General features: G+C 42.2%; 1 protein-coding gene across 4 annotated transcripts in view; it reads right to left on the bottom strand.

The window, feature by feature from the left end:
• The window catches only part of LOC5575250 (diacylglycerol kinase 1), a 655530-nt gene that overhangs the window by 72892 nt on the left and 557923 nt on the right, over positions 1-24715 (bottom strand). For all 4 annotated transcript variants that reach the window (XM_021841863.1, XM_021841861.1, XM_021841864.1 and 1 more), the window contains exons 13-14: positions 9502-9630; positions 8643-8854 (exon numbers count right to left, since the gene is read on the bottom strand). In XM_021841863.1, the coding sequence (XP_021697555.1) occupies positions 8643-8854; positions 9502-9630 (341 nt within the window). The remainder of the gene's footprint in view (positions 1-8642; positions 8855-9501; positions 9631-24715) is intronic.

Genomic DNA, 24715 nt, shown 5'->3' on the forward strand with positions numbered 1-24715 from the left:
ATATGTAAAAATGTAAAAGAAAATCCGTAATTCAATCACTATTGTGAGAATTTATTTCTATTTCTAAGAATTCCAGGGATTCTACCAGGAAACCTATCGAAATAACGAGAATACCACAGAAATACTCAGAATTCCATATCCATCATCGGACTTCAACATGCTGTTTTTTTAACTCACAGAGAAAGCTCAACTTTATAATTCCACAATTGCTATTATCTCAAGATTCCTTCACAGGTGTTTTTTTTTAATTCACAGAGAAAGCTCAACTTTATAATTCCACAATTGCTATTATCTCAAGATTCCTTCATAGGCTTCAGACTTCTACCTAAAATTCCAAAATTCTCAAAAAAAAATCCTTGTTGTCAAATCATTATAAAATTCACATGCACATAAAGGGAATGCTAGATTTATCGCAAATTTATACTTCAAATCGTGTAAAATTACATTATTTACATGAATTAGTGTCCATGCTCGATTACGCGATGTAGTACAGTCGACTCTTCACATCTCGATGTTCTTTATCTCGATATCTCTCCTTATGTCGATGATTTCTTAGGTCCCTTCATTCTGCATACAATTTCTCTCTCCATATCTCGATATCCTCATTATCTCGATATCTGAGTATCTCGATGTGTGCCTGTTGATTTTTCGTTCCTAATTTTCTCTCTGTATGTCGATATGACCAATACTAAAGGTTACTAGACTAATGTTTTTGGGTTCAAAACAAATTAGGAACACGCAATGTCGTCTGATTGTTTATTATTTTCTTGGCAACGGAGTGTGTTTCAATCTAGTATTCAATAAAAATTTGTTCTTTGTCTCGATCTCTCCCATCTTCGATATCGAGATGTGGAGAGGCGACTGTAATATTCATATATTCACATGATTTGTCGTGTGAATAAGCGACAAATTTGGCATATTCGCATGAGTATATTGATTTTAAGTGTCACTCTGAATGAAATTTTCTTAACGTGCAGCATCAGTCACTGGCTGATGCTCGAATGTAGTAGGTACTACATGTTCGAATTTTTTTTTCTTCATACCAAAAGTGTAGTAAATTTTGTGGATTTTGTTTTTGAGTAGATGATACATGTAGTAAAGCTCATACCACTCACTGTTTCGAATGAAATTCGCAGACATAATAATGGAAACTGAGCTAACCTGAGTGACGTGTAACAAAATATATAGAGTAAAGTGGGGCAAAAGTTCGAGTGGGGTAAGAGTTTCTTTTTAAGATTTCTAGCTCAACATTAAACAAATCTTATAAATGTCAAGGTGGTTCGAATGCTATCCAAGTATCATAAACATCGATTGAGATTTGGAAAAGTTATGGCTATTTGTTGTTTTTCGACGTGAATATTGTAATTTTTGGTCAAACTTTCGTTGCATTGAACCAATTGAAATAAAATCTTTCTCAACATTTTATGTAAGGGCGTTTCTAGGCCTATCATAAGGTTGCTTTGAGGTGTATTAGTTTTTGCATAAATGCTTGAAAACAATTTTTGGCCCATAGTGGGGCAAAAGTTCGACCCATGTATAAAATCACGGACAAATTTGCAAATTGCCTAAAATCCACATATTATCTTCAAATTTAGTTAAATTTGTCTGATCGTGTGAAAATTGTCACCAAAATTTTATATTTCCACTAAGTTTTGCGAAAAACTGCTATTTTTGAGTATATTACAATTAACCCGGTTTTGGGCAATTTTTTGATGAAAATTTAGTGTGTATTTTTAGGCAAACTTAAGTTTATGGCTGTTATAAAGTGTGCCTGTCATAAAAGGATCGATATTTTGGGTTTTAGCCAGCGAACTTATGCCCCACACTAGATTCGAACTCTTGCCCCACCGGTGGGGCAAAAGTTCGAATAAGACAATCAATTTTGAAACTGTTATAACTAAAAATGGGTAAATATTTTGACACAAGTTTGTTAAGCAAAATTATAGCCAATATGTTATGTGGCCTCAATTTTCAAAAAAACACTGCAAGATTTTTTTTGTAATTTCCTGATTTAAATCTAGCAGGATTCTCGGAAAGATTCGCGAGAATAATTCCTGTCAAATCTTGGCCAGAATTTTAACATAATCTTGAGCAGGGTCCACGCAACGTATTGTAAAGAATATCTATAAACACAGGACTGCAACAGGACTAAACTCTTGCTGAGTTCTAGATGCATTTTTTTCACTGAATCAACGATTAATAATCCTGGCAGACATTCTCTTAATGTCTTGGACAGAACTTTCAAAGAAAGTAAATCAAGATTCTCACAGAATGTTGGGAGCAGTTCTTTAGATCCCTCAATAGAATTAGTAGAGGCAAAGATTGGACTCGGAAAAAATGCAACACTATGTTTTGGGTGTAGCTTTGCATCGTATGGGTAAAAATTGATGAAATTTTGGGTGATACTAGTTTAGCGTGTTATGTTTATGTGTGCAATATTTTATTGCGATCTGTCAAGTAGTTTTCAAGTTGCATCTGAAACAAAAAGAGCTACGCCAGCAAATCTTGGGCCCGGTGATCGATAATCCTGGTCAGTCGCACAGATGGATTCCACCGTGTCCCGCGTTGTGAAGATGTTCCAGGAGACGGCGCGCTGGAAGCGGCCGAAAACCAAAATCGGAATACTCAGAGAAGGTGCGGAAAATAAGACAGTACTTTAAGCATAACCCGAACCTTTCCACCCGAGACGTGGCCAAAAAGGTCAATTCGTCGAAGTGGTTTCCTCCAGCAGACCATGAAGCGGGTGGAGCTAGGGTACCCGTCCTATTATGGAGGACTTAAGCACGGTGTTGAAATTTAAATCGTATTTCAGTGTCTAAAACCTAAATATTGTAGTATTTTGCATTTTGAACTATTAAAACTATCCTTTATCTGGAGTATAGTAAAGTAAAAAAGCAAATTTTGGAATCAAAAATACATTTTTTTAACATAAATCTGAAGCTCTTCCTCTGTCCTATTATTGCGGTATTTCGTCCTATTATTGCGCTAGTGCCGTCCTATTATTGCGGTATACCAAAAATCATAGATTTTATTACATTCAGTATACATTCAATGCCACACAATGTGCTAGCATTGAAATTATGCTCCCTCCATGTTAATGACACTGCACGGTACTGTCCGCTTGTGTGACTTTGGACGTATCTACAAAGAAAACTAATTAATTACTTTATGTCACGATTTGAAAACAAATCAACAGAATCGAATGATTTTCTGCCGGTTTCGTCTCCTCTTCCGTCGCAGCTGGACAATGTTAACGCAAATAGACAAGGTTCTTCCATCTAAGACCACTAGTCGCAATATAAGAAATGATTTTTTGACTCAAATATAACCACAATTTTGTTGCTTTTAAAAATATTTTTCACTAGTTTTCACCAATCCAATGCAATTTCAAAAAATTGCTTCCTTGCAATCATCTTGTATTTTAGTTTTTCAATGCATTTTTGCCATGTTTTCCGATTTTCAATCAGTTTACGTGATTTTTCGGTAAAACATTGTGTTTATTTGCAATATATTTGTAAAAAAAGAGCAACTACAGGGTAAAGATAAACAGATATCTTTTGTTTGACCAAATAAATGTATGAATGACACAAAATTTTGTTACAAAATAGTACCCTAATAATAAAATTAATGTTTCCAGCAATTACATTTAAAATGAGTATTGAAATATTGGATGCTTGAATGTGATTTACAGATACCGCAATAATAGGCAAACAGCTATTTTCATTGTCCTATTATTGCGGTATATGCTTTTTCTCAAAAATATAGAATTTTTATTCAAAATTCAATATCTATCATGTGACTACATCCATACTGAACTGATATACCCACTGCATATAATTGTTTTGGTTCTTAACTTAAAAATTCACGCTAATGAAAACCCGTCCGTAAATAGAGGGACTGGTTAAAAATATAGGCTTTTATTGATGCATCATTTAAAACTGTTCTTCCATCGATCAAAATCGTTTAATTTTCAAAGCATTTATCTGGCACAGCTTGGGAACACTATAAGCTTTCATCATCATCAATAATATCCATAGAAAATAGAGTTTTCGATTAATAATGAGTGTTTAATTCTAATACCGCAATAATAGGGAATACCGCAACAATGGGCAAATTACCCTATGTGTTTTAAGGTCAGGAAGGCGCCAAACCGGACTGGCAAGCAAAACACGGTGGCCAAGTTGCTTGCGCGGAAGCTGTCCCGTGAGTGGCTGGTCAAGCCAGGTTGTCTCGTCATGGACGACGAGACATACATCAAGGCGGACACCAAACAAATCTCAAACCTCGAGTTTTTTGTCGGTACGTCCCGCAAGAGAAAGATGGACAAATTCGCGAAGAAGTACCTGTTGTGGCAGGCGATCTGCGAGTGCAGACGGTACAGCAAGTCGTTCGTTACAACCGGCACCATAAACGGGCAGATTTATCGAGAGGACTGCTTGCTAGAGATGGGCGACTCACTCACGAATCATCCAAAAGAGTCGACTCTCAAAATTTTGTGAACGAATCACGGTTCTTTTCAAAAGAGTCACGGATCACTAGGACCTTATTTTTTTCAAAGATGGGCCTAAAAATTGATCCTGGATTATTTTTTTTGTTGGACTTTTCATAATCTAGTTCTCAGACATGTTTGAATAGTTGATTTAGCTTTATAAATAAGATCTCATACAAAAACGGTACCATATTGCATTTTATATACGAAATATATGACTAAGTTATGATTTTTCAAATGAGTCACTGAATCGATCAAAAGAGTCGATTCACTTTCGTGAGTGAGTCACCTTAGACTCGCTCCCAAAGTTGGACCATTTTGCCCATATCTACTGCTTGCAGAAGCGCTTGTTGCCCTTCATCCGCTTTCACCGTGGTCCTACGTTGTTCTGGACGGATCTCGCTTCGTGTCATTACGCCAAGCGAAGGGCGTTAATGTGGTCCCGAAGGAGGCGAACCCGCCAAATCACCAGAACTTCGTCCGATCGAAAAGTTTGGTAATGGAGAGATAATGAGCGATAATAAAGAAGAAGTTAAAGAAAAGCGGAAAAACATTTAAAACCGATGAAGCCTTGAAGAAAAACTGGGAGAAATTGTGTAAGAGAGATGGGAAAAACGGCCAACTCCATCTGCAAAGCACACATTTTTTTTTTCTAACTGTAATCGTTTCCGTAGAAAGGTTGACCCTTATACCGTTTTGACTCATGCTTCCAAAACTTACGGTAACTCAAAATGCATCTTATAGGCATGAATCAGCTAAAATTAAAAAAAAAAATCATATATACAATTTCTTTGCAAAGCCTAATTGTAAACCATTCAGTTTGGTGATGAAAAAAAAGTTTTACCGTTTTGTTTCTCAAATAGAGTCAAATATTTCTCAGGAGCACATAAATCCGCTAACGAGTCTCCAACCAATCGTCTCTCAGCTCAGCCGAATCATAGTGTGCTGCTCTAGCCGCAGTCTCACGAAAATTCTTTAAGCGCGCTATGTGATGAGCACCAAAGGAGACTCGTCTCGTGCGCTGCTCGGTGCTACGGCTCGCCATAGGTATCCAAGTTGTAAAACATCGGCTTAGTAACGAAGACCCTCTACAACTATGTTCACTATGCAGGTCTGCTGTGTTCTAAACAGCAGAATGTACGTATAACGAAATCACCTGGAGGCTTTGAATGTGCAAAATTTCACTTATAAGATGTCACGAAAAGGCCTTCTACGTATAAAAGTGGACGCGATATACGTGCATATAAATTTGTGATGAATAATAGCATACAATGCGATTGTATAAATTTTCTACCGAACCAACCTGTGATCTTATGCAACTGAACTTATGATAACAAATGTTGATTTGACAGCTGCTACAGATTGATTCAACTTACATTGTACGAGTGTACGGGACAAAACAAAATGTACAACTGAACTCAGAAAAAAAGCGTTTTATGCGAGGAAAATCATCAATCGGACGATTTTATCCACCGTGTGTTGCGGGTTCGATGAAAATTGTATGAATAAACGAGTTTTCACATGATTTTCACGCGACTTCTGGTTGTCTGGGATGAGACGCATTAAGACACATCTCATGAAAAATGAAGCGCTCCAAAAAAGATCTCATGATGGCGCGCAGTATGTGCGCCTGCAAGCAATGTGGCTTCTGCACATGAGGCTACAGCACGTGCACAGTAACTCTACTCTCAAATTCCGAACATCCGACTTTTTATAGCGATTTTTCAAGAAAACCACTTTAATTTCTTCGCAGGATTATCAAATTTTCTATGCTTCAAGTCCTTTACATTTAAAAATTGTGAAAATATCAATTCTCACCTTTGGGATTGCGCCTATTCGGAATATGGTCCATGTTCGGAATTTCAGACAAAACGGTATCACCTTTTACATTAGTTCTATTCAAGAGTAAGGAATTTGCTTCAAATGACGAACATTGTGTTCATCCTGTCTCATATTCATACCCTCATTCAATTTTTGAGCAGCACGAACAAATTCAATGAATATTTTTTGTAAATAAATCCATCTGAGCTAATTATACTGATATCGAACAAGAAGATCATTGCAACTTCTGGGATATAAAATAGGGCTTATCACATTAAAATTGAGATGCAGTTGACTTCCATTTGCTGGAAGTTTGATAACATATTTCAGTGAAATTTTCAACCATCTCATCATCAATTGAATGTCAACTCTACACTTCACTTTTGCAAAAAAAGGAAAAGGAAACAGAAAAAAAAACTAAGTAAGGTGAGCAAATACCTTGAAACTCTAATATGTTCTTGTTATTAATTATGAATCGTGGTTTACGGCTAACCAGCCGAGTGGAAGTTTAACAACTACCGAAAAGCTAAACATTACATATAATTTGCAATTGGATTAGATGGACAATAGACTAATGCAAATTTTGAAGTTTTTGCTCCCCTATGCTTAAACGATGTCAATTATGCTGAAAATGATCCTCTCAAAATTTGAAGTGATTCGGAAGAAATTTGGTTGTGCACACGCTATTTGAAGTTTATATGGAAATTACTATGGAAAAGGCATATCTTATGTGTTCAATCCTCTAACTGCTCGTCATAATAATATATGGAAAAGCGAACACACTCATCTCATGTAAACACTTCCCAGCTATAACTTTGCCGAAGACCACATTTTGATGGGACGTAAGGATAATTTGTTATTTTTGATAACAAAGTGTAAATCATGCTGAGATGATCATTCAATTACTTTCAGAGCAACACTGCTTTTTTGCTGTAGAACATAGTAGCCTGGATTACTTTGATCTATTTTTTCCGCCAGGAGCACCACTGTTGCCTGCCGAACAGTTGGTGAAGCATACTGTATGCAAACCAACTTTATGATGATGAATAACAATTTATCCTGACGTCCAATCAAAGTTGTAGCTGTGAAGGTTTCACATTAGACGAATTTGTCCACTTTCCCATAAAATATCATGACGAAGAGATAGAGGGATGAACACAAAAGATTGGCATTTTCTATAGTAATCTTCATATAAACTTCAAATGGCGTGTGTCAAATTTCTTCCGAATCACTTCAAACTTTGGGAGGATGCTATTTACCATTATTAAAATCGTTTAAGCATAGGGGAGCAAACATTTCAAAATTTGCATCACTCTAATGGACAAATTGATGTGAAGATTTGCGAAAAAGTTACACGACTTCTCAGTGAGAATCGAACTCACGACTCCCTGATCTCTAGTTAGGGCGCGTTACCCCTACGCCATGAGAGGACTCATGAACGCAGAAGTTAACCTGAATTCGATTTCAGCTCAATAATCACGTGGTCCTTTTTCGCAAAGTGCACCTCTTTCGGAAGAATTATTATCAAAATTAAAAACAAGTATTTATCGAGCAACGGACTCATGTTCCGTAACCGGTCGTTTGAGAACGTCGCGACCCATTGGAAGCCACAATAGAAACCTCAGCCAGCGCAGTTGCTGGCTAGTGTAGTGTGCTATTTCCATACCTAAAAAATAATGCGCTCTCGGGCTAGGCATTGAATATACATAGAAAGCGTTGTGTTTGGATGGGCATCAATTCTTCCGAAAAAGCTGAAATCGAATTCAGGTTAACTTCTGCGTTCATGAGTCCTCTCATGGCGTAGGGGTAACGCGCCCTAACTAGAGATCAGGGAGTCGTGAGTTCGATTCTCACTGAGAAGTCGTGTAACTTTTTCGCAAATCTTCACATCAATTTGTCCATCTAATCCAATTGCAAATTATATGTAATGTTTAGCTTTTCGGTAGATCTAATATGTTGCTTATCTTCTAAGCTTAGACTTCTAAGTCGCAGACTAAATAGGCCTATATGTCAAGATAAGCAACATTTTAGAGTTTAAAGGTATTTGCTCGCCTTACTAGTGATATTAGTATTTTACTTTCTCTTTTACATACTGTAAGAATCTCTCCAAATATATAAAGAAGTGTAGCATCATAAGTCTGAGCTCCTAAAGAAAGCAAAAATAGCATATCATCTCGCCATACAAAATCCGGGTGTTTGGAGTATGAGTCTGTTTGGAATTCGAGACAAATACTAATCGCATAACATGTGAAAAATCCCACAAACCGTTTCTATGCACACAGACAGTCGTCAGTTAATGACAGTGGACAGCGACACTGGATATCCTACTTACCATCATCCGACACCAGCGGCAGGTCAGTCCGGTGATGCCGTTGTACGCTTTGATCCGCTTCCGGCACTTGGAACACCGCCCGTAGCAGTTGCCCTCGACCCAGTGGTGCTGAAACACGGAACTGGCCTTCGATTTCTTCGACTTGACGTAGGTGGCGATGCAGGAAGCCGGGGCACGCTGGACGCACCGCTCGTGGACCGTGTATTTGCACACTTCCGGTCCGCACGCATTTAGCATGAAAACGAAACGAAAAGCGAAACGGGAGCCATTGTTAGGGGTGGCAGATAATGCGGTTTCGAGTTTCGGGGATGTCACATGTATCAATGATGGGAATGTACATTTGATACGGTAAATATCCATAGGCAGCCAAATTAACAAGCATTTAAAGAAGAAAAATGCTCTGTGTTTAAAAAAAAAAGTAATCAATAAAATACTTAGGCAAATGCAATTATTTGAACACTTTAAACAATAAAAAAATATATTAAAATCTATCGATATTCCTATAAAAAAAAGAAAATAAGCAATGAAATACAAAAATTAGCTCCAACATTATTTAAAATTTTGAAGCAAGGAATAATAATAACAAACACTGAATAACTAAAAATATCTAATGGAAAACTAATCACTTTAAAATTTGAAAAAATGCTAATGGACAAACTAAAATAGGCACTAAAAATCAAAAAGTTGCAAATAAAAACTGTCAAAAATGCTATTTTTGAATTTTTTGATAAATTTTTCTATTGGTTTTGCTATTTTTGCTTGCTTCGAGTTATTGTATTTACTGTTTTCGGATAAACTAATGATGGTTATTCTTTTTCTAGGGCATGATAATATTTCTATTTAATATCGAGATACTCACGGACACAGCAGAGTCCTTTCTTGCCCAGTCCGACCAGCATGTTGAGGCACATATTGCAGTAAGCCGGCTTGCTGAAGTGTTTCAGTCGCCACACGTGGTAGCCGTCCTCTTTGAGAGTATTATCGACACCTACTCGAGACCAAGGCGGGTGATGGTGGGCCATTCAATTTCCATCAATGGGCGTATAGTTGGGTTGCGTGGTTTTGAGGGAAACGTGAGGAGAAATAAATTCAAGTGCTTAATTCTTGTGGATTGTTAGATTGTAAATTTTGTGATTAAAACTGCATGAATTTACGATGGGATTCCGTTTATATTTGAAGAAGGTGTTATTGCATGTGCAGCTAGTTTCCATTTGCTTCTAGATGAAAATAATGAAAGTAAAAATGTTTAACACTTTTCACAATCACATATTTTTGGTTTTAGAACGAATTTCTTAACGTTTTTGTTATTACATTATCTCAATTTTTGTTTGGAACACTTTTAGTTAATTCTAGAAAACTGTAAGAAATACTATTCAACTGAACACTACTATGTTATAAATTATAAATTTCTTATTTCCCGTACAGACCTAAGTGAAAGCAAAAATATTAAAACCCCCACCACTCAGCGAATACTCAATGAATTCAAATACTTTTTTGTACTGGTGGTTCAGAAAATTGATTTGATTCCACACTACTCATTTGATTCAAGATCAAATTTTGAGTGTCCTCCCAAAATTTGAGTTCATTTGGACGAAGACTGAGACTGCACAAACCTTTCAAAACTTGTATAGGAATTACTATGGAAAACACAAGCATTTTATTCAATTGGTCATAGTGTTTGTCCATGTGCTCTTAAGGATTGGAGCTACGCTGATATCCACTAGGAGATTCTAGGGGATAATTAAAAAAGCTCCGTGCGCGTACGGCGTCACCATAATGTGGGTCCCAGGACATAGAGGTGTTCCTGGTAAAGCAACCGCAGACTTCCTAGCAGGATGCGGCCCTTCTGGTCCTCGTTACAGCACTAAGGTGCCCCTTGCCAATACGCGACGGTGGGTGAAATCAACCATACGCCAGACATGGCAGGCAGAGTTTGCTCGGGCAGCAAGAGAATCCGACGTTCTCGCATGAAACTTATGTGAAGGCGGATTTCAAACAGCTTTATACTGCATCAGGAAAATGGGTATGTGGTGCCCTGCATTATAGGCCTATTCACATGACGTCTCAAATCAGATGATCGGGAAGCACTTTGACAGTTCTTCTATGAAAATGACAGGCCCGTGTTAGCACCGTTCCTCCACCGATGTAAACAAATGCATAGACGGATCTGTTACATGAAAAGGCCTATTAAGATAACTTAATTGCTATGTCACGCTAGAAAATATGTGTAAACCTTGGTATTGGAATGTAAACACCTTGACACAGAGGTTAGCATTAACACTAAAATGATTAGTTTTTGATCAGTCTATAGATATGGTAGCGTGGAGAGTTTGTGACGGATCCGTGTGGTGAGTGAACAACTACAACTTAGTGTCCGGGAATTCCGGAATCACAGTGTTCGACAGAATACGCGTGGACCGTGGTCAGGAGTATCACAGTGGCGACAAGGACGGGATCTTGAATTGGTAAGAAAATGAACAGTTAGTTGATTCGAATTCATTTGTTTACCTACGTTGTGTACCGGCTGGATCGATTTTTAAGATCGGAAGTCGGAGGAGATAAGTCGGTATGGTTGATTTATGGAAGGAGCAGTTTGTATTGAATGCATTGAATGTGCCGATACCAGGGGTTTTAAATTACGAAATATAATAGTCGGTTGTAATTTAATGAAAAGTGATGCGTTAAATGGTGAGAGATGTGTCGAGTAATGGAATTTGAGAGCCGATTGGAAAATTGTTAGTTTCAGGTACACGACTGGGAACTACAGCTTGTGTTCCGATAAAGGAGGTTTCTTGGCAGAGGCACTGTATAGCAAAGCTTTCAGAGAGGGTGAAGGCGGCTGATGCAATGCACAGCATGGCTCCCGGAGAGCAAAATAAAAAGTGGCTGGTGCACTGCACAGCATAGCTCCAGGAGAGCGTACTCAAAAAAAGGCTGGTGCATTGCACAGCGTTGCTCTTCGAGAGCGTGCTTAAAAAAGGCTGGTGCATTACACAGCGTTGCTCTTCGAGAGCGTGCTTAAAAAAAAGGCTAATGCATGGCACAGCCTTGCTCTTCGAGAGCGTATTAAAAAAAAGGCTGGTGCATTGCACAGCGTTGCTCTTCGAGAGCGTGCTTAAAAAAAAGGCTGGTGCATTACACAGCGTTGCTCTTCGAGAGCGTATTCAAAAAAGGCTGGTGCATTACACAGCGTTGCTCTTCGAGAGCGTGCTTAAAAAAAAGGCTGGTGCATTACACAGCGTTGCTCTTCGAGAGCGTATTCAAAAAAGGCTGGTGCATTACACAGCGTTGCTCTTCGAGAGCGTGCTTAAAAAAAGGCTGGTGCATTACACAGCGTTGCTCTTCGAGAGCGTATTAAAAAAAAGGCTGGTGCATTGCACAGCGTTGCTCTTCGAGAGCGTGCTTAAAAAAAAGGCTGGTGCATTACACAGCGTTGCTCTTCGAGAGCGTATTCAAAAAAGGCTGGTGCATTACACAGCGTTGCTCTTCGAGAGCGTGCTTAAAAAAAAGGCTGGTGCATTACACAGCGTTGCTCTTCGAGAGCGTATTCAAAAAAGGCTGGTGCATTACACAGCGTTGCTCTTCGAGAGCGTGCTTAAAAAAAGGCTGGTGCATTACACAGCGTTGCTCTTCGAGAGCGTATTAAAAAAAAGGCTGGTGCATTGCACAGCGTTGCTCTTCGAGAGCGTGCTTAAAAAAAAGGCTAATGCATGGCACAGCGTTGCTCTTCGAGAGCGTATTAAAAAAAAAAGGCTGGTGCATTGCACAGCGTTGCTCTTCGAGAGCGTGCTTAAAAAAAAAAGGCTAATGCATGGCACAGCGTTGCTCTTCGAGAGCGTATTAAAAAAAAAAGGCTGGTGCATTGCACAGCGTTGCTCTTCGAGAGCGTGCTTAAAAAAAAGGCTGGTGCATTACACAGCGTTGCTCTTCGAGAGCGTATTCAAAAAAGGCTGGTGCATTACACAGCGTTGCTCTTCGAGAGCGTGCTTAAAAAAAGGCTGGTGCATTACACAGCGTTGCTCTTCGAGAGCGTATTAAAAAAAAGGCTGGTGCATTGCACAGCGTTGCTCTTCGAGAGCGTGCTTAAAAAAAAGGCTAATGCATGGCACAGCGTTGCTCTTCGAGAGCGTATTAAAAAAAAAGGCTGGTGCATTGCACAGCGTTGCTCTTCGAGAGCGTGCTTAAAAAAAAGGCTAATGCATGGCACAGCCTTGCTCTTCGAGAGCGTATTAAAAAAAAAGGCTGGTGCATTGCACAGCGTTGCTCTTCGAGAGCGTGCTTAAAAAAAAGGCTGGTGCATTACACAGCGTTGCTCTTCGAGAGCGTATTCAAAAAAGGCTGGTGCATTACACAGCGTTGCTCTTCGAGAGCGTGCTTAAAAAAAAGGCTGGTGCATTACACAGCGTTGCTCTTCGAGAGCGTATTCAAAAAAGGCTGGTGCATTACACAGCGTTGCTCTTCGAGAGCGTGCTTAAAAAAAGGCTGGTGCATTACACAGCGTTGCTCTTCGAGAGCGTATTAAAAAAAAGGCTGGTGCATTGCACAGCGTTGCTCTTCGAGAGCGTGCTTAAAAAAAAGGCTAATGCATGGCACAGCGTTGCTCTTCGAGAGCGTATTAAAAAAAAAAGGCTGGTGCATTGCACAGCGTTGCTCTTCGAGAGCGTGCTTAAAAAAAAAGGCTAATGCATGGCACAGCGTTGCTCTTCGAGAGCGTATTAAAAAAAAAAGGCTGGTGCATTGCACAGCGTTGCTCTTCGAGAGCGTGCTTAAAAAAAAGGCTGGTGCATTACACAGCGTTGCTCTTCGAGAGCGTATTCAAAAAAGGCTGGTGCATTACACAGCGTTGCTCTTCGAGAGCGTGCTTAAAAAAAGGCTGGTGCATTACACAGCGTTGCTCTTCGAGAGCGTATTAAAAAAAAGGCTGGTGCATTGCACAGCGTTGCTCTTCGAGAGCGTGCTTAAAAAAAAGGCTAATGCATGGCACAGCGTTGCTCTTCGAGAGCGTATTAAAAAAAAAGGCTGGTGCATTGCACAGCGTTGCTCTTCGAGAGCGTGCTTAAAAAAAGGCTAATGCATGGCACAGCGTTGATCTTCGAGAAGGTATTAAAAAAAAAGGCTGGTGCATTGCACAGCGTTGCTCTTCGAGAGCGTGCTTAAAAAAAAGGCTAATGCATGGCACAGCGTTGCTCTTCGAGAGCGTATTAAAAAAAAGGCTGGTGCATTGCACAGCGTTGCTCTTCGAGAGCGTGCTTAAAAAAAAGGCTGGTGCATTACACAGCGTTGCTCTTCGAGAGCGTATTCAAAAAAGGCTGGTGCATTACACAGCGTTGCTCTTCGAGAGCGTGCTTAAAAAAAAGGCTGGTGCATTACACAGCGTTGCTCTTCGAGAGCGTATTCAAAAAAGGCTGGTGCATTACACAGCGTTGCTCTTCGAGAGCGTGCTTAAAAAAAGGCTGGTGCATTACACAGCGTTGCTCTTCGAGAGCGTATTAAAAAAAAAGGCTGGTGCATTGCACAGCGTTGCTCTTCGAGAGCGTGCTTAAAAAAAAGGCTGGTGCATTACACAGCGTTGCTCTTCGAGAGCGTATTCAAAAAAGGCTGGTGCATTACACAGCGTTGCTCTTCGAGAGCGTATTAAAAAAAAGGCTGGTGCATTGCACAGCGTTGCTCTTCGAGAGCGTGCTTAAAAAAAAGGCTGGTGCATTACACAGCGTTGCTCTTCGAGAGCGTGCTTAAAAAAAGGCTGGTGCATTACACAGCGTTGCTCTTCGAGAGCGTATTAAAAAAAAGGCTGGTGCATTGCACAGCGTTGCTCTTCGAGAGCGTGCTTAAAAAAAAGGCTAATGCATTACACAGCGTTGCTCTTCGAGAGCGTATTAAAAAAAAGGCTGGTGCATTGCACAGCGTTGCTCTTCGAGAGCGTGCTTAAAAAAAAGGCTAATGCATGGCACAGCGTTGATCTTCGAGAAGGTATTAAAAAAAAAGGCTGGTGCATTGCACAGCGTTGCTCTTCGAGAGCGTGCTTAAAAAAAAGGCTAATGCATGGCACAGCGTTGCTCTTCGAGAGCGTATTAAAAAAAAAGGCTGGTGCATTGCACAGCGTTGCTCTTCGAGAGCGTGCTTAAAAAAAAGGCTGGTGCATTACACAGCGTTGCTCTTCGAGAGCGTATTCAAAAAAGGCTGGTGCATTACACAGCGTTGCTCTTCGAGAGCGTGCTTAAAAAAAAGGCTGGTGCATTACACAGCGTTGCTCTTCGAGAGCGTATTCAAAAAAGGCTGGTGCATTGCACAGCGTTGCTCTTCGAGAGCGTGCTTAAAAAAAGGCTGGTGCATTACACAGCGTTGCTCTTCGAGAGCGTATTAAAAAAAAGGCTGGTGCATTGCACAGCGTTGCTCTTCGAGAGCGTGCTTAAAAAAAAAAGGCTAATGCATGGCACAGCGTTGCTCTTCGAGAGCGTATTAAAAAAAAAAGGCTGGTGCATTGCACAGCGTTGCTCTTCGAGAGCGTGCTTAAAAAAAAGGCTAATGCATGGCACAGCGTTGCTCTTCGAGAGCGTATTAAAAAAAAAGGCTGGTGCATTGCACAGCGTTGCTCTTCGAGAGCGTGCTTAAAAAAAGGCTGGTGCATTACACAGCGTTGCTCTTCGAGAGCGTGCTTAAAAAAAAGGCTGGTGCATTACACAGCGTTGCTCTTCGAGAGCGTATTCAAAAAAGGCTGGTGCATTACACAGCGTTGCTCTTCGAGAGCGTGCTTAAAAAAAGGCTGGTGCATTACACAGCGTTGCTCTTCGAGAGCGTATTAAAAAAAAGGCTGGTGCATTGCACAGCGTTGCTCTTCGAGAGCGTGCTTAAAAAAAAGGCTGGTGCATTACACAGCGTTGCTCTTCGAGAGCGTATTCAAAAAAGGCTGGTGCATTACACAGCGTTGCTCTTCGAGAGCGTGCTTAAAAAAAGGCTGGTGCATTACACAGCGTTGCTCTTCGAGAGCGTATTAAAAAAAAGGCTGGTGCATTGCACAGCGTTGCTCTTCGAGAGCGTATTAAAAAAAAAGGCTAATGCATGGCACAGCGTTGCTCTTCGAGAGCGTATTAAAAAAAAAAGGCTGGTGCATTGCACAGCGTTGCTCTTCGAGAGCGTGCTTAAAAAAAGGCTAATGCATGGCACAGCGTTGCTCTTCGAGAGCGTATTAAAAAAAAAGGCTGGTGCATTGCACAGCGTTGCTCTTCGAGAGCGTGCTTAAAAAAAAGGCTGGTGCATTACACAGCGTTGCTCTTCGAGAGCGTATTCAAAAAAGGCTGGTGCATTACACAGCGTTGCTCTTCGAGAGCGTGCTTAAAAAAAGGCTGGTGCATTACACAGCGTTGCTCTTCGAGAGCGTATTAAAAAAAAGGCTGGTGCATTGCACAGCGTTGCTCTTCGAGAGCGTGCTTAAAAAAAAAAGGCTAATGCATGGCACAGCGTTGCTCTTCGAGAGCGTATTAAAAAAAAAAAGGCTGGTGCATTGCACAGCGTTGCTCTTCGAGAGCGTGCTTAAAAAAAAGGCTAATGCATGGCACAGCGTTGATCTTCGAGAAGGTATTAAAAAAAAAGGCTGGTGCATTGCACAGCGTTGCTCTTCGAGAGCGTGCTTAAAAAAAAGGCTAATGCATGGCACAGCGTTGCTCTTCGAGAGCGTATTAAAAAAAAAGGCTGGTGCATTGCACAGCGTTGCTCTTCGAGAGCGTGCTTAAAAAAAAGGCTGGTGCATTACACAGCGTTGCTCTTCGAGAGCGTATTCAAAAAAGGCTGGTGCATTACACAGCGTTGCTCTTCGAGAGCGTGCTTAAAAAAAAGGCTGGTGCATTACACAGCGTTGCTCTTCGAGAGCGTATTCAAAAAAGGCTGGTGCATTACACAGCGTTGCTCTTCGAGAGCGTGCTTAAAAAAAGGCTGGTGCATTACACAGCGTTGCTCTTCGAGAGCGTATTAAAAAAAAGGCTGGTGCATTGCACAGCGTTGCTCTTCGAGAGCGTGCTTAAAAAAAAGGCTGGTGCATTACACAGCGTTGCTCTTCGAGAGCGTATTCAAAAAAGGCTGGTGCATTACACAGCGTTGCTCTTCGAGAGCGTATTCAAAAAAGGCTGGTGCATTACACAGCGTTGCTCTTCGAGAGCGTGCTTAAAAAAAAGGCTGGTGCATTACACAGCGTTGCTCTTCGAGAGCGTATTCAAAAAAGGCTGGTGCATTACACAGCGTTGCTCTTCGAGAGCGTGCTTAAAAAAAGGCTGGTGCATTACACAGCGTTGCTCTTCGAGAGCGTATTAAAAAAAAGGCTGGTGCATTGCACAGCGTTGCTCTTCGAGAGCGTGCTTAAAAAAAAGGCTGGTGCATTACACAGCGTTGCTCTTCGAGAGCGTATTCAAAAAAGGCTGGTGCATTACACAGCGTTGCTCTTCGAGAGCGTGCTTAAAAAAAGGCTGGTGCATTACACAGCGTTGCTCTTCGAGAGCGTATTAAAAAAAAGGCTGGTGCATTGCACAGCGTTGCTCTTCGAGAGCGTATTAAAAAAAAGGCTAATGCATGGCACAGCGTTGCTCTTCGAGAGCGTATTAAAAAAAAAAGGCTGGTGCATTGCACAGCGTTGCTCTTCGAGAGCGTGCTTAAAAAAAAGGCTAATGCATGGCACAGCGTTGCTCTTCGAGAGCGTATTAAAAAAAAAAGGCTGGTGCATTGCACAGCGTTGCTCTTCGAGAGCGTGCTTAAAAAAAAGGCTGGTGCATTACACAGCGTTGCTCTTCGAGAGCGTATTCAAAAAAGGCTGGTGCATTACACAGCGTTGCTCTTCGAGAGCGTGCTTAAAAAAAGGCTGGTGCATTACACAGCGTTGCTCTTCGAGAGCGTATTAAAAAAAAGGCTGGTGCATTGCACAGCGTTGCTCTTCGAGAGCGTGCTTAAAAAAAAAAGGCTAATGCATGGCACAGCGTTGCTCTTCGAGAGCGTATTAAAAAAAAAAGGCTGGTGCATTGCACAGCGTTGCTCTTCGAGAGCGTGCTTAAAAAAAAGGCTAATGCATGGCACAGCGTTGATCTTCGAGAAGGTATTAAAAAAAAAGGCTGGTGCATTGCACAGCGTTGCTCTTCGAGAGCGTGCTTAAAAAAAAGGCTAATGCATGGCACAGCCTTGCTCTTCGAGAGCGTATTAAAAAAAAGGCTGGTGCATTGCACAGCGTTGCTCTTCGAGAGCGTGCTTAAAAAAAGGCTGGTGCATTACACAGCGTTGCTCTTCGAGAGCGTATTCAAAAAAGGCTGGTGCATTACACAGCGTTGCTCTTCGAGAGCGTGCTTAAAAAAAAGGCTGGTGCATTACACAGCGTTGCTCTTCGAGAGCGTATTCAAAAAAGGCTGGTGCATTACACAGCGTTGCTCTTCGAGAGCGTGCTTAAAAAAAGGCTGGTGCATTACACAGCGTTGCTCTTCGAGAGCGTATTAAAAAAAAGGCTGGTGCATTGCACAGCGTTGCTCTTCGAGAGCGTGCTTAAAAAAAAGGCTGGTGCATTACACAGCGTTGCTCTTCGAGAGCGTATTCAAAAAAGGCTGGTGCATTACACAGCGTTGCTCTTCGAGAGCGTATTAAAAAAAAGGCTGGTGCATTGCACAGCGTTGCTCTTCGAGAGCGTGCTTAAAAAAAAGGCTGGTGCATTACACAGCGTTGCTCTTCGAGAGCGTATTCAAAAAGGCTGGTGCATTACACAGCGTTGCTCTTCGAGAGCGTGCTTAAAAAAAGGCTGGTGCATTACACAGCGTTGCTCTTCGAGAGCGTATTAAAAAAAAGGCTGGTGCATTGCACAGCGTTGCTCTTCGAGAGCGTGCTTAAAAAAAAGGCTAATGCATGGCACAGCGTTGCTCTTCGAGAGCGTATTAAAAAAAAAAGGCTGGTGCATTGCACAGCGTTGCTCTTCGAGAGCGTGCTTAAAAAAAAGGCTGGTGCATTACACAGCGTTGCTCTTCGAGAGCGTATTCAAAAAAGGCTGGTGCATTACACAGCGTTGCTCTTCGAGAGCGTGCTTAAAAAAAGGCTGGTGCATTACACAGCGTTGCTCTTCGAGAGCGTATTAAAAAAAAGGCTGGTGCATTGCACAGCGTTGCTCTTCGAGAGCGTGCTTAAAAAAAAAGGCTAATGCATGGCACAGCGTTGCTCTTCGAGAGCGTATTAAAAAAAAAGGCTGGTGCATTGCACAGCGTTGCTCTTCGAGAGCGTGCTTAAAAAAAAGGCTAATGCATGGCACAGCGTTGATCTTCGAGAAGGTATTAAAAAAAAAGGCTGGTGCATTGCACAGCGTTGCTCTTCGAGAGCGTGCTTAAAAAAAGGCTAATGCATGGCACAGCGTTGCTCTTCGAGAGCGTATTAAAAAAAAGGCTGGTGCATTGCACAGCGTTGCTCTTCGAGAGCGTGCTTAAAAAAAAGGCTGGTGCATTACACAGCGTTGCTCTTCGAGAGCGTATTCAAAAAAGGCTGGTGCATTACACAGCGTTGCTCTTCGAGAGCGTGCTTAAAAAAAAGGCTGGTGCATTACACAGCGTTGCTCTTCGAGAGCGTATTCAAAAAAGGCTGGTGCATTACACAGCGTTGCTCTTCGAGAGCGTGCTTAAAAAAAGGCTGGTGCATTACACAGCGTTGCTCTTCGAGAGCGTATTAAAAAAAAGGCTGGTGCATTGCACAGCGTTGCTCTTCGAGAGCGTGCTTAAAAAAAAGGCTGGTGCATTACACAGCGTTGCTCTTCGAGAGCGTATTAAAAGGCTGGTGCTTACACAGCTTGCTCTTCGAGAGCGTATTAAAAAAAGGCTGGTGCATTGCACAGCGTTGCTCTTCGAGAGCGTGCTTAAAAAAAGGCTGGTGCATTACACAGCGTTGCTCTTTCGAGAGCGTGCTTAAAAAAAGGCTAGTGCATTACACAGCGTTGCTCTTCGAGAGCGTATTAAAAAAAGGCTGGTGCATGCACAGCGTTGCTCTTCGAGAGCGTGCTTAAAAAAAAGGCTAGTGCATACACAGCGTTGCTCTTCGAGAGGTATTAAAAAAAGGCTGGTGCATTGCACAGCGTTGCTCTTCGAGTGTTAGGCTTGCTCACACCCCCGAATATTAAAAAAAAGGCTGGTGCATTGCACAGCTTGCTCTTCGAGAGCGGCTTAAAAAAAAGGCTGGGCTGGCATTACACAGCGTTGCTCTTCGAGAGCGTATTCAAAAAAGGCTGGCGTGATTAACACAGGCGGTTGCTCTTTCGAGAGCGTGCTTAAAAAAAGGCTGGTGCATTACAACCAGGCGTTGCTCTTCGAGAGCGTATTAAAAAAAGGCTGGTGCATGGGGGGGGTTGCACAGCGTTGCTCTTCGAGAGCGTGCTTAAAAAAAAAGGCTAATGCATGGCACAGCGTTGCTCTTCGAGAGCGGTATTAAAAAAAAGGCTGGTGCATTGCACAGCGTTGCTCTTCGAGAGCGTGCATTAAAAAAAAGGCTGGTGCATTGCACAGCGTTGGCTCTTCGGAGAGCGTATTAAAAAAAAGGCTGGTGCATTGCCACAGGCGTAATTGCTCTTCGAGAGCGTGCTTAAAAAAACATGGCTTGGGTGGCATTACCACAGCGTTGCTCTTCGAGAGCGTATTAAAAAAAGGCTGGAATAAAAAAAATGGCATTACACAGCGTTGCTCTTCGAGAGCGTGCTTAAAAAAAGGGCTTGGTGCATTACCACAGCGTTGCTCTTCGAGAGCGTCAAATTAAAAAAAAGCTGGTGCATTGCACAGCGTTGCTCTTCGAGAGCGTGCCTTAAAAAAAAAAGGCTAATGCATGGCACAGCGTTGCTCTTCGAGAGCGTAATTAAAAAAAAAAGGTGGTGCATGCACCAGCGTTGCTCTTCGAGAGCGTGCTTAAAAAAAAATGTGCATTGGCAACAGCGTTGCTCTTCGAGAGCGTATTAAAAAAAAGGCTGGTGCATTGCACAGCGTTGCTCTTCCGGAGAGCGTGCTTAAAAAAAAGGCTGTGCATTGCACAGCGTTGCTCTTCGAGAGCGTGCTTAAAAAAAAGGCTGGTTTTGGCATTATGCACAGCGTTGCTCTTCGAGAGCGTGCTTAAAAAAAAGGCTGGTGCATTACACAGCGTTGCTCTTCGAGAGCGTATTCAAAAAAGGCTGGTGCATTACACAGCGTTGCTCTTCGAGAGCGTGCTTAAAAAAAAGGCTGGTGCATTACACAGCGTTGCTCTTCGAGAGCGTATTAAAAAAAAAGGCTGGTGCATTGCACAGCGTTGCTCTTCGAGAGCGTGCTAAAAAAAGGCTGGTGCATTACACAGCGTTGCTCTTCGAGAGCGGTATTCAAAAAAAGGCTGGTGCATTACACAGCGTTGCTTCTTTCGAGAGCGTATTCAAAAAAGGCTGGTGCATTACACAGCGTTGCTCTTCGAGAGCGTGCTTAAAAAAAAAGGCTGGTGCATTTACACAGCGTTGCTCTTCGAGAGCGTATTCAAAAAAGGCTGGTGCATTACACAGCGTTGCTCTTCGAGACGTGCTTAAAAAAAGGCTGGTGCATTACACAGCGTTGCTCTTCGAGAGCGTAATTAAAAAAGGCTGGTGATTGCACAGCGTTGCTCTCGAGAGCGTGCTTAAAAAAAAGGCTGGTGCATTACACAGCGTTGCTTCTTCGAGAGCGTATTCAAAAAAGGCTGGTGCATTACACAGCGTTGCTCTTCGAGAGCGTGCTTAAAAAAAGGCTGGTGCATTACACAGCGTTGCTCTTCGAGAGCGTATTAAAAAAAAGGCTGGTGCATTACACAGCGTTGCTCTTCGAGAGCGTATTAAAAAAAAAGGGCTAATGCATGGCACAGCGTTGCTCTTCGAGAGCGTATTAAAAAAAAAGGCTGGTGCATTGCACAGCGTTGCTCTTCGAGAGCGTGCTTAAAAAAAAGGCTAATGCATGGCACAGCGTTGCTCTTCGAGAGCGTATTAAAAAAAAAAGGCTGGTGCATTGCACAGCGTTGCTCTTCGAGAGCGTGCTTAAAAAAAAGGCTGGTGCATTACACAGCGTTGCTCTTCGAGAGCGTATTCAAAAAAGGCTGGTGCATTACACAGCGTTGCTCTTCGAGAGCGTGCTTAAAAAAAGGCTGGTGCATTACACAGCGTTGCTCTTCGAGAGCGTATTAAAAAAAAGGCTGGTGCATTGCACAGCGTTGCTCTTCGAGAGCGTGCTTAAAAAAAAAGGCTAATGCATGGCACAGCGTTGCTCTTCGAGAGCGTATTAAAAAAAAAAGGCTGGTGCATTGCACAGCGTTGCTCTTCGAGAGCGTGCTTAAAAAAAAGGCTAATGCATGGCACAGCGTTGATCTTCGAGAAGGTATTAAAAAAAAAGGCTGGTGCATTGCACAGCGTTGCTCTTCGAGAGCGTGCTTAAAAAAAAGGCTAATGCATGGCACAGCGTTGCTCTTCGAGAGCGTATTAAAAAAAAGGCTGGTGCATTGCACAGCGTTGCTCTTCGAGAGCGTGCTTAAAAAAAAGGCTGGTGCATTACACAGCGTTGCTCTTCGAGAGCGTATTCAAAAAAGGCTGGTGCATTACACAGCGTTGCTCTTCGAGAGCGTGCTTAAAAAAAAGGCTGGTGCATTACACAGCGTTGCTCTTCGAGAGCGTATTCAAAAAAGGCTGGTGCATTACACAGCGTTGCTCTTCGAGAGCGTGCTTAAAAAAAGGCTGGTGCATTACACAGCGTTGCTCTTCGAGAGCGTATTAAAAAAAAGGCTGGTGCATTGCACAGCGTTGCTCTTCGAGAGCGTGCTTAAAAAAAAGGCTGGTGCATTACACAGCGTTGCTCTTCGAGAGCGTATTCAAAAAAAGGCTGGTGCATTACACAGCGTTGCTCTTCGAGAGCGTATTAAAAAAAAGGCTGGTGCATTGCACAGCGTTGCTCTTCGAGAGCGTGCTTAAAAAAAAAGGCTGGTGCATTACACAGCGTTGCTCTTCGAGAGCGTATTCAAAAAAGGCTGGTGCATTACACAGCGTTGCTCTTCGAGAGCGTGCTTAAAAAAAGGCTGGTGCATTACACAGCGTTGCTCTTCGAGAGCGTATTAAAAAAAAGGCTGGTGCATTGCACAGCGTTGCTCTTCGAGAGCGTGCTTAAAAAAAAAGGGCTAATGCATGGCACAGCGTTGCTCTTCGAGAGCGTATTAAAAAAAAAGGCTGGTGCATTGCACAGCGTTGCTCTTCGAGAGCGTGCTTAAAAAAAAGGCTAATGCATGGCACAGCGTTGCTCTTCGAGAGCGTATTAAAAAAAAAAGGCTGGTGCATTGCACAGCGTTGCTCTTCGAGAGCGTATTAAAAAAAAAAGGCTGGTGCATTGCACAGCGTTGCTCTTCGAGAGCGTGCTTAAAAAAAAGGCTGGTGCATTACACAGCGTTGCTCTTCGAGAGCGTGCTTAAAAAAAGGCTGGTGCATTACACAGCGTTGCTCTTCGAGAGCGTATTCAAAAAAGGCTGGTGCATTACACAGCGTTGCTCTTCGAGAGCGTGCTTAAAAAAAGGCTGGTGCATTACACAGCGTTGCTCTTCGAGAGCGTATTAAAAAAAAGGCTGGTGCATTGCACAGCGTTGCTCTTCGAGAGCGTATTAAAAAAAAAAGGCTGGTGCATTGCACAGCGTTGCTCTTCGAGAGCGTATTAAAACACAGCGTGCTCTTCGAGAGCGTTTAAAAAAAGGCTGGTGCATTGCACAGCGTTGCTCTTCGAGAGCGTGCTTTAAAAAAAAGGCTGGTGCATTAACACAGCGTTGCCTCTTCGAGAGCGTATTCAAAAAAGGCTGGTGCATTACACAGCGTTGCTCTTCGAGAGCGTGCTTAAAAAAAGGCTGGTGCATTACACAGCGTTGCTCTTCGAGAGCGTATTAAAAAAAAAGGCTGGTGCATTGCACAGCGTTGCTCTTCGAGAGCGTATTAAAAAAAAAGGCTGGTGCATTGCACAGCGTTGCTCTTCGAGAGCGTTTAAAAAAAAGGCTGGTGCATTGCACACAGCGTTGCTCTTCGAGAGCGTATAAAAAAAGGCTGGTGCATTCACAGCGTTGCTCTTCGAGAGCGTGCTTAAAAAAAGGGCTGGTGCATTACACAGCGTTCTCTTCGAGAGCGTATTAAAAAAAAGGCAAAAGGCTTAAGCAAGCTGGTAAATTGCTCTTCGAGAGCGTGCTTAAAAAAAGGCTAATGCATGGCACAGCGTTGCTCTCGAGAGCGTATTAAAAAAAAAAAGGCTGGTGCATTGCACAGCGTTGCTCTTCGAGAGCGTGCTTAAAAAAAAGGCTAATGGCATGGCACAGCGTTGCTCTTCGAGAGCGTATTAAAAAAAAAGGCTGGTGCATTGCACAGCGTTGCTCTTCGAGAGCGTGCCTTAAAAAAAAGGCTGGTGCATTGCACAGCGTTGCTCTTCGAGAGCGTATTAAAAAAAAGGCTGGTGCATTGCACAGCGTTGCTCTTCGAGAGCGTATTCAAAAAAGGCTTGGTGCATTTGCACAGCGTTGCTCTTCGAGAGCGTATTAAAAAAAAAGGCTGGTGCATTGCACAGCATTGCTCTTCGAGAGCGTGCTTAAAAAAAAGGCTGGTGCATTACACAGCGTTGCTCTTCGAGAGCGTATTCAAAAAAGGCTGGTGCATTACACAGCGTTGCTCTTCGAGAGCGTGCTTAAAAAAAGGCTGGTGCATTACACAGCGTTTGCTCTTCGAGAGCGTATTAAAAAAAGGCTGGTGCATTGCACAGCGTTTGCTCTTCGAGAGCGTGCTTAAAAAAAAAAGGCTAATGCATGGCACAGCGTTGCTCTTCGAGAGCGTATTAAAAAAAAGGCTGGTGCATTGCACAGCGTTGCTCTTCGAGAGCGTGCTTAAAAAAAAGGCTGGTGCATTGCACAGCGTTGCTCTTCGAGAGCGTATTTAAAAAAAAGGCTGGGCATTGCACAGCGTTGCTCTTCGAGAGCGTATTCAAAAAAGGCTGGTGCATTGCACAGCGTTGCTCTTCGAGAGCGTATTAAAAAAAAAGGGCTGGTGGCATTGCACAGCATTGCTCTTCGAGAGCGTGCTTAAAAAA

Source organism: Aedes aegypti, chromosome 2 (assembly GCF_002204515.2).
Source record: "Aedes aegypti strain LVP_AGWG chromosome 2, AaegL5.0 Primary Assembly, whole genome shotgun sequence".
Classification (NCBI taxonomy): domain Eukaryota; kingdom Metazoa; phylum Arthropoda; class Insecta; order Diptera; family Culicidae; genus Aedes; species Aedes aegypti.